Source organism: Oryx dammah, unplaced genomic scaffold (assembly GCF_014754425.2).
Source record: "Oryx dammah isolate SB20612 unplaced genomic scaffold, SCBI_Odam_1.1 HiC_scaffold_9, whole genome shotgun sequence".
In the NCBI taxonomy this organism is placed as follows: Eukaryota; Metazoa; Chordata; class Mammalia; order Artiodactyla; family Bovidae; genus Oryx; species Oryx dammah.
In genome coordinates this window covers 23,075,362-23,084,534 of record NW_024070193.1, presented here as the reverse complement: position 1 = coordinate 23,084,534, position 9,173 = coordinate 23,075,362, and the positions used below count along the sequence as shown (strand labels likewise).

At 45.7% G+C, this 9,173-nt stretch overlaps 1 protein-coding gene across 2 annotated transcripts in view; it reads left to right on the top strand.

Moving 5' to 3' along the window:
• Window positions 1-9,173, top strand: part of PRICKLE2 (prickle planar cell polarity protein 2) — a 135,130-nt gene that overhangs the window by 70,685 nt on the left and 55,272 nt on the right. For both annotated transcript variants that reach the window (XM_040246589.1, XM_040246588.1), the window contains 2 exons: window positions 2,894-3,007; window positions 6,089-6,226. In XM_040246589.1, coding sequence (XP_040102523.1) covers window positions 2,894-3,007; window positions 6,089-6,226 — 252 coding nt within the window. The remainder of the gene's footprint in view (window positions 1-2,893; window positions 3,008-6,088; window positions 6,227-9,173) is intronic.

The window sequence follows — 9,173 nt, the reverse complement described above, 5'->3', positions numbered from 1 at the left end:
CTCCAGTAGGTAAAGAACCCGCCTGCAAATAGAGAAAACATGAGAAGCAGGCTCAGTCCCTGGGTCAGGAAGATCCCCTTGAGGCGGGCATGGCAACCCACTCCAGTATTCTTGCCTGGAGAATTCCATGGACAAAGGAGCCTGGTGGGCTACAGTCCATGGAGTCACAAAGAGTCAGACACGACTGAGGTGACTTAGCATGCACGCAGCACTTAAAATAGCCTGAAACGTCTCCAATCCAGCCTGCAGGTGTGGTCCTCACCCGAGAGCCTTCCCTAAGGAACTGGAATTGAGCAAGGCTCGTGAGTCTAGGGTGGACTCCTGAGCTGAGGTTGTGTCAGCTCCCAGTCGTGTGGAGATCTGCTGAGAGGAAAGAATAGAGCAAAGAACACCAGCCTTAGAGAGATGGGAAATCCCTTTCCAGTCACTTTCCATTGGAAGTTTCCATTTTCTCATGGGGTTTTGAGAAAACACTACATCTTTTTAATAAGTTACCTTTCTTCCCTCTGAAACCAAACTAGCTTAAATAGCATTTTATTCCTCACAACCTTCTTTCTTAGATCTATTACAGTGGGAACTTCACAGGTTTGGTCTCACTCTACAAACTAGCGGTATTACCTACCTCTTAAAATGGAAGGGAGGCCATGAAAATCTGGATTGTCCCATTTGAAGCATACCAGGCTGGACGACATACTCACTGCTGTGTCTTCTTATTATTTATTGTTATTGCTGGCTAAATACTCTGCCTCCACTCCCATTTAATTGCCACAGTCATGTGATAAGGATTCTGAGAGGTTTTAACCTTCTCAGAAACACGGCGATGGGTCAGGACAGAGCCAGGACTGCGGGGTTTAGATCTACTTGGCCATGGCTACAGAAGATACAGGGGAGACTCCAGCCTGGGTCAGCCTTGGACAGTAGCGGACAGGGCTTGTTCAAGGCACCAGTTCAGAAGATGACGGCTCTGGGCAGTGGAGACAGGGCTGTGTGATTGATAAGGGATGATTGCCAGGAAAGTCAGTTGATTATGCATCCACAGTGTGAGGCATTTTAAAAAAACTTTTATTGAAGTATAGTTGATGTATGGTATTGTGTAAAACTGGTCTTCCTTCGGTTCTACATTTGCATACATTCTTTCCGTATTCTTTTTGATGATAGTTTATCACAGGATGTATTTCCCTGTGCTATCCAGTAGAACTTTGTTGCTTATCCATACAGTGATTCATGTTATATTAGCATTTACCCCTAATGTTCTGTTAACTATCATGGGAGTTGTGAGAATGACACAATGATGATGCCACAAGGCCTTTCCACCCGTCATTTTTTGACCTGGGAGGCAAAACCCATTCCCCAGTATACTGCAACTGCTTCTTTATCTGTCGCCCTACAGGTGAGCATGTGGACTGCAGTTCTCCTGCACACACAATACTGTGCCAGTCTGTGATGGGCTCATTGCCAGCTTCTAATCCCAAACTATCTCATGATCTGGGCTCATATGTCTTCTCAGAGAGAATGCTGGTAAATGTGAGCTGCCTTCAAAACCTGAATTCCAGGCCCTGGCTCCCTACCAGTGTCTATAGGGAACGGTTGCAAGGTCCTGGGTTCCAAAAGTCAGCTAGTCTAGGACAAGAAATCTGTTTGCGTTTGCCTCTGGGATTTGATTAATTGGATGATTAAGAGGATGATATGCACGTGATGGTGAATGGTTACGATCATTTGTTACAAAAATAAAAATGACTTTCACATTTTGTTTAAGGCTTTGTCATCATAAAGCCTTCTTCCTCTCTCTTCTAACACTTATGATTTCATTTCTGGAGATCAAAGTAGACAGAGCTTTCGCAACTCTTCACCCCAGCATTCCCAGAACATATAGTCACATCCAAGGCTCCCTAAACTCCAGGGAATGTGACCGTGATTGAGGAGCGTAACGAATCCAGTGAATTTAGGGCCCTATGCCTTCTGTCTTCTCCATTTTGTTGAATGAATGCCTTGTTTCACAAGAGCTGGTCATAACGCTTAGAGATAGTTGAAAAGTATTTTCCATGATATCATCTGAGCTTGTGGGAATTTTTGTTTAATCTATCTCTCCTATATAAAGCATACCTTCTGTTTTGGCCAATTTTTTCTCCCAGTTTGCATGCAACTGGATGGTAGAATGTCTGTTTTCTTTTTTCAGGCAAAATTAGATGTTTAATGCTTTCCCAAGTAGTTGTTAGGGTTGAATGAGCCTCAGCGACTGAAAGAATATGTCCTAACAGCTGTAAACAGGAGCATTCTAACATGTAGCAAAAAAAAAAAAAAAAAAAAAACAAAACCTGTTGACGGTGATCTTTAATTCCCCGTTCTGTATCCCAGGTTCACTGACTTTTTAACAGACCTGATCTTCTGGCCTGTCCTCAGGAAAAGCTGAAAACCTAGAGGGCTTTTAGCGTAGGTGGAGGCTGAGGGACCCAAGAGTCCTCCAAGTGCCAAAGACTCCAGCGCCGAGACAGGCACTAACACATCCTTTTGGCTGGGAGGGCAGGTTACCTGCCGGAGACACACAGAGAAAATGGTAAAGTCAGCTCTCAGGGGAGCCTGCTGAGAAAGCCCTGGCCCCTGGGGTCATCAGCATGTTTGCCTAAATCTCTTTTTCTAGGAAAGTTTGCCGGCTTTGTTTCTCCCTTACAGAGAGAGGAAAAGCCCCAAGACATGGGAGATTCGCGGGACTCTTTCTTCAAGGATAAATGTCTCTGCTTGCAACGAGAAACTCCTAGGCTGTGGAGTTTCACGAAGGGTGGAGACAGTGGGAGGCTGATGGAGTCTTGCTGTGGGAACCGTCTCCCCAGGATGTGGGGATGGGCAGGTGGTTTGAGGAATGGGTGAGTTACCCCTGTGCTTTCCCACCCCTCAGGTTCACCAGTACTACAGCTGTCTTCCAGAAGAGAAAGTCCCCTATGTCAACAGTCCTGGAGAGAAACTTCGAATCAAGCAACTATTACACCAGCTGCCACCACATGACAATGAGGTAAGGGGCTAGAGGGGCCTTCAGAAGCCTTTTCTCAGAACTTTCAGCGAATTGTTAACTTTTTCGTCAGCAGAATGCTGCAGTCAGTGAGATCCCCAAGGAAAAACTCGGGCAATTTATTTTAGGTTTTAGTTTCCTTGATTAGAGGTAAAAGAAACTGTCAGACACCTTCTGGAGAGGGTTACTGAAAAGCAGAATCTTATTGTGGGGCTGATTTGCCTCTGTGCCTGACACTGTACTAACTACTGGGGGCAGAGAGCACTAACCTGTAAAAGTTCAGGTCCAGGCTTACTTAGTGGAAGAGTATGCGATGCCAGTTGCCTGAGCATATTAGATGGATGAGATTCCCTGGGCAGTTCAAGCCCAGCACAAACTCTGTGGCTCTCTTAGATTTTCAGCATCTTTTCTTAGTAAATGAGTGTGTAGGTTTTCCATGTTACACTGCTGTAGAAGTTACGTGTCCAGATTTGCAGCTGTGAACATCTGTGTTTTTGTTATTTCCAATCCAGCTTGCCAAGGTTATCCTTTATACTCCTGAAAGTATGACTTGCAGATTGTCTTTTTTTCTGAACCCAGACAAGGGCACTCTAAGCAGGCATTTATCATCTTTGAAGTCAAATTGATCCTAAAAGGAAATGTGTGTATGTTTTTTAAAAGGTCATCATGCTTGGGAGGTTTAGGTTTGCAAACTAGATATTAATGTTCAAGTATCTGGTTTTTAAAAGTAGTGATCCTATAGAATCCAATTGTCTACTTAACTCTAATTATGTTTTAAAGAAAGCCATAATTTCAAGGTAAAAGGAGAAATTTAAAACTCCTTTAGAGAGCTGGACCCGGCTTTTTACCAGCTGCCCCCACCCACAAGCTCAGTCCCTGAGGAAATAAGTGTGTGGTTTTTTAGTCTTTGTCTTCCCACATTTGAATAAAAGGAATAAACCAGGAGCCTCAAAAATTAATTTGAATAAGCAGAGCAAAAGCTTAAAAACTGAAGCAACTCCCTAAAAAGGGAGTCACAATTCCCCTTCCTGTTGTTTATTTCAGACTTCATGAAACAGATTTAAATAATGCTTTCTCCTTTACAGAGGAAAGCAAGCATTGTAACCAGATGCCCAGGTAACTAATTTGAAAGTGAAAATGCCAGTTTTTACAAGCAGGAGGGGTGTGCCTATGTTTCAAAGCATGTCCGTAAATTGTCAGTGGTGTAATCGTATTCTCTGGGTTATTCAGATCATGGCAGTACATTCTCCACGAGAAGACTCTTTTTTTTCACTTTTTTTTTTTTTTTACTTGATAGAGAAAAGTGGTCTGCTCTTACCTGCTCCTCTCTGTTTTTTCATTGTTATTTCTGTTTATGGTTGATTTACTGTGATTTCATGAAAATAGACCCTTCAAATTTTTTCTTCCTACTGGTGAAAATTGCTTACACGTGACCCAATGGACAGATTGGTCCATTCGACATGGCCTTTTAAAAGACAAAGAGTGATTCTAAAGTAAATATTTGATCATGCCCTTTCTCATATAGGTTAGACAGTTTTGATGTATACAGCAGCAGTGGTTTTCAAACTAGTCCTAGTTCAAAGGTTGCCCTTTGACCATCTGTAGGACAAATCCTCCAGGCAATTCAGTTAACATTCCTGATGTCCAGATTATTCTGAAGTAAGACAGAGGGTGGGATTAGATCCATGTGTCCGAAGATGTCTAGATCCGTGGCTTTGGGTGGTGCAAGAACATGGCAGTACATAATACTGAACCACATAATGAGAGACTGTCTCCCTTGTTTTAACTGTATTTCATTCCTTGTGGCTGAGTGATCATGGGGGAGATTTTAGTTTGGGTGGGCAGGTGTCTCACACCTCTCCAACTCCTACTAATCTCCATTTTTAAGTAGCAGCATTGAGAACCTCCATTTTAGAATCTCCTACAAGCAAAAGTAACCAGCCAGAAGCCAACAGTATGGTTTTGTTTTCACTCTGTATTTAGTTTTATGACTGCCCTATTTTTTCACAAGTGATTTGCTTTTCTATTTATAGTCATAATATACTTTCTTTTCAAGTAAATGTATTCAAGTAAGAAAAGAAATGAGTTAGTTTTTAAAACAGTATTAAATAAATAGTAGTTCAAGATTACAGCAAAATTCCCAAGGTGTGCATAAATAAAAGAGAGAATGGGAAATAGCAGATTTGAATATCTTTACTGTCCCTCCCTTAATTTTTGTGAGTTTCTGTTTTGAACGAGAAGGAAAATCTCTTATTCGAGTTGTTAGCCAAAGCCCGGTGAGCAGCCCTCTCCCTCCTACACACAGAGAAACGCGCAACTACTTCCTGAGAGAACACGGAGAGCTCTGAACCAAATTCTCAGTCTCACGCCTTGGTTCACATCTCATTTTGGGAAACAGACGCCATGAGCGTGTTGACCACAATTCTGGCTCATTGGCCTGGAGCCATCCTTTGGTGTCAGGGATCATTTCCTTGGGCCCATGGAGGTGAGAGTGAAAGTGAAGTTGCTCAGTCCTCTCAGACTCTTTGTGACCCCATGGACTGTAGCCTACAAGGTTCCTCCATCCATGGGATTTTCCAGGCAGGAGTACTAGAGTGGGTTGCCATTGCCTTCTCCAGGGGCTCTTCCCAACCCAGGGATTGAACCCAGGTCTCCTGCATTGCAGGTAGATGCTTTACCATCTGAGAGTGAGAGTATGATGATCAATTTGAAGATCTACATCACTTTGTAGAAGAAGGAAGTCCCAGATGTTGACTAGCAGCAAAGCTCTCCCAATGACATGGCTCTCAGTGTGGTGAGCAGAGAGGGGCAGTGAGCATGAGAAACGGGTACCAACCTATGGCCTGCCTGAGACTTGTGCGCCAGAGTTTCGAGCCTCTAGGAAGCTCTTTTTTATGGTCAACAATCTCTGGTAGACACTCACCTAAATAGCCCCAAGCCTGGTGGTATTCAAGTGCCCACTAGGACAGTGAAACCTAATGCACATGTGTTTAATAGGAAAAAAGTCTGAGGCCAGGGCTTCAGGAATCCTCAGGAGCAAAAGATCACCACCACCACCCCCAACCTTCCTCTGTGTCTGTCCAGGTTCGCTACTGCAACTCCCTGGACGAGGAAGAGAAGAGGGAGCTGAAGCTCTTCAGCAACCAGAGGAAACGTGAAAACCTGGGCCGCGGCAATGTGAGGCCCTTCCCGGTCACCATGACGGGAGCGATCTGTGAACAGGTGAGCGCATGGTCTGGGGCGTGCCCGGGGCGTCACTCAGGCATCCTTTCCCTGATTGATTCATTCAGCAATTATTTTCTTGAGAACCTATTTGGTAGGCCTGGGAGATATAGCAAAAGGTTTGAAAGCTTGGTTTTGCCCTTGGAAGGAGTTCTGTCCTAGGAGAGAAGTCAGATAATAATGTCAATAAATAAGAGAAAAAAAACCTGCAGTGGGGAAGAGAGTTAATGCTGGGAGTGTGAGGTGGCTGTAGTTTTCAGGGAAGTGGCTGGGAAGGCTCCACAGAGACAGTCAGGAACTGAGGGAGTGAGTCATGTGATGGCAGGGGAAGGGGGGTGAGAGGGAACAGCACGTTCAAGGGTGCTGTGGCAGGAGCGTTTCCCTTATGGTCCAGGAATAGCAGGTTGGCCCGTGTGGCAGGGCAGGAGGGGCAAAGGAAGAGTATGCACCGGTCACGTCCCGTTTCGTGGAGGGCTGTGTCAACCACTGGAAGGAGCGAGAGGGCCACTGGAGGGATTTGAGCAGAGAAAGGACATGATGGAATTATATTTTAAAATGAGTGCTTTAGAAAGTGGAGTTTGCCTGGACCACGGCCACCCTCTTTCCCAGGATCATCCTAGGACCAGTGCCCTTTAAAGAGGTGGTAAATGGTCATCTCCTTGGGTCTGAGGATTCTTTAGCAAAGTTCATGGACCTCCCTCATTCTTTCTAGGGCCTCCCCACATTCTTTCTAGGACCTCACTGAGTTGAGAGTTTGGATTTGTTTTTTCTTCTAGTCTCCTATAGAGTGCTCTGGGCATGGTGGAGAAGGGTTTCTAAGAAAACAGGGTGGGAATCAGGCCTGCCTGGGTTCACCCTCCCCGACCTCTTGACCTCCAAAAGCCTTCTGGGGCGGATGGTCATGTACTGAGCACTTTTCTTAGCCCTGCTGCTCAAAGAGTGGTCCCATCTAACTCCTTAAGCATTTTAGGGACCCGTTCAGGCACAGATTGCAAGAGGATACATGAGCTGAACTGGTGAAGAAAAGGCAACATACTACCTGAGCAGAGGGGATGCCATTTATTTGGGGGCCCTTTTGGGAAGGGATTTCAGAGAGCGAAGTTTGGAAGGCTCAGTGGATGAAATGGAGATGCTACTTAACAGGGGAGCCAGAGCAGCAGAATTGACAATGGGGGTCTTCATCCTTGACACCCACCCCTGAGATGCAGGTGGTCAGAGTTTAAGATGTGAGGTTCTGTGTGCTCCATTCAGAGCCTCTGCCACTCTTGGGTGGTTCTCCTTGACCAGCCCAGGAGGGCTCCCCTGAAGCAAAAGGGAAGCTGGGCATTTCATAGGCAGATGTCAAGAGCGATACAGAATAGTGAAGACAGGATGGAGACAGAAAGATGTGTTTTTGACACATGATTCTGCCAGGCGACCTTGACTCGATTACTTTTCCTAACAGTTTTGTCACCTCCAAAATGGAGGTATCGAATACCTAGGTCATAGAATCAGGGTGAGGGTGAAATGGGATTCTGTCTTGTTACAGTAATTAAACAAGGAGGCCATTAGACTGGGGTGGCTCTATTGCCTTAGTAGCCTGTATCAACAGACCAGAACCTGAACCAGTCAGGGCACTAGAATCTGAGAAAATGACACTGAAGAACAACCAATTGCAAGCAGCCGGGCTTTCCCAAATAAGGGGCCCACTTAATCTCTATAGTCACTGAAATACTTCCCTTGCTTTTACTTCCCTGACTTCTCTGTAAAACTCTCTCCCTGGGTTTCTGTCCTAGCCACCTTCAGTTTGATGCCTGCTATCCAGTTCAAATCAGTGTTGGAGCAAATAAACTGGAAAGCTTTAATGTGCCCCCTGGTTTAATCTTCTAACAATATGCATACCTCCGCTCTACTAACCCTGCCACACAAGGCAGGGGTATCACTTTCTGTAATGTAATGTCTTTCTTATGTCTGGTCACTTGCATGAATGAGCTCCCAGAGACTACTCCATGAGACCTGGACTTCATTTTCTATGAAGCATCTCAGTACTTTTGATGGCAGTGTGTGGGAATGGTCTAGGGGTGGCCTTTCAGCTCTTCAGACGTCGCCCCCAGAGTCAGCCTCTTAGGTGGGGCTGGACTCTCAGGCCAACACCATGATCAGCAGAGAGCCTCCCCCAGACCTGTTGCCTCACACTTTATTGTTCCCTCCAAGACCCTCAGACAGAATTCATCTTATCTTGAGCCCAGCTGTAAGCATGGGTTATCATGGATTTTACCTTGCTCCCTTCTGGGCAGGGGAAGGAACTTTGGAAATGAGTGAGAAGATAGGAAAGGGAGAAAAAAGAAGTCCTTGCCGTAGTCTGGCCTTAGGAGCGGTAGCTTTTCATTTGGGACTGTGTACAAAGATGTCAGAGGAAGCAGGCCAGAAGCATGCCTGAGAGGCTTCTAGAGAAACCTAGATGATAAAAGGTGGGCATGTTTTTATGAACCCACTCCCCTACCACCCTAAGTGTAGGCCTCACCAGCTCCCTGAGTCCCTGCAGGCTTCCTTCTCGCTCCTGCATGCCACACAGCCTCTTGCTGCAGGCACTTGACGTGGCTGGGCCTCCGGCAGGGAGTTTGCAACGTCTCAGAGATAATGAGACCTCTGCTCCGTTTGCCTCCTGTCAGTAGAGCTCTTCTGTGTCACTGCACTGACAGACTTTGCCTCTCTCCCACTTCTGTGATTCTTTATTTTCTCAGTGACAGTGATCTTCGTCTTACTTTAGGCCCTAGGAAGGGATGGTGGGGGTGGGGGTGGGGGCAAGAGAAATCCGCCTGCCACGTGTGTAAAGCAGGTAGCACAGTCACTCGTTTGAAAGTAAGTGCTCAGTAACGAGCTAAGGACGCTGGTGATCGTGTATCTTTTCCGCATGGCACTGAGAGCTGGGGGCTGGTGTTCCTTGTACGGACCTGTTTCTGTTCAC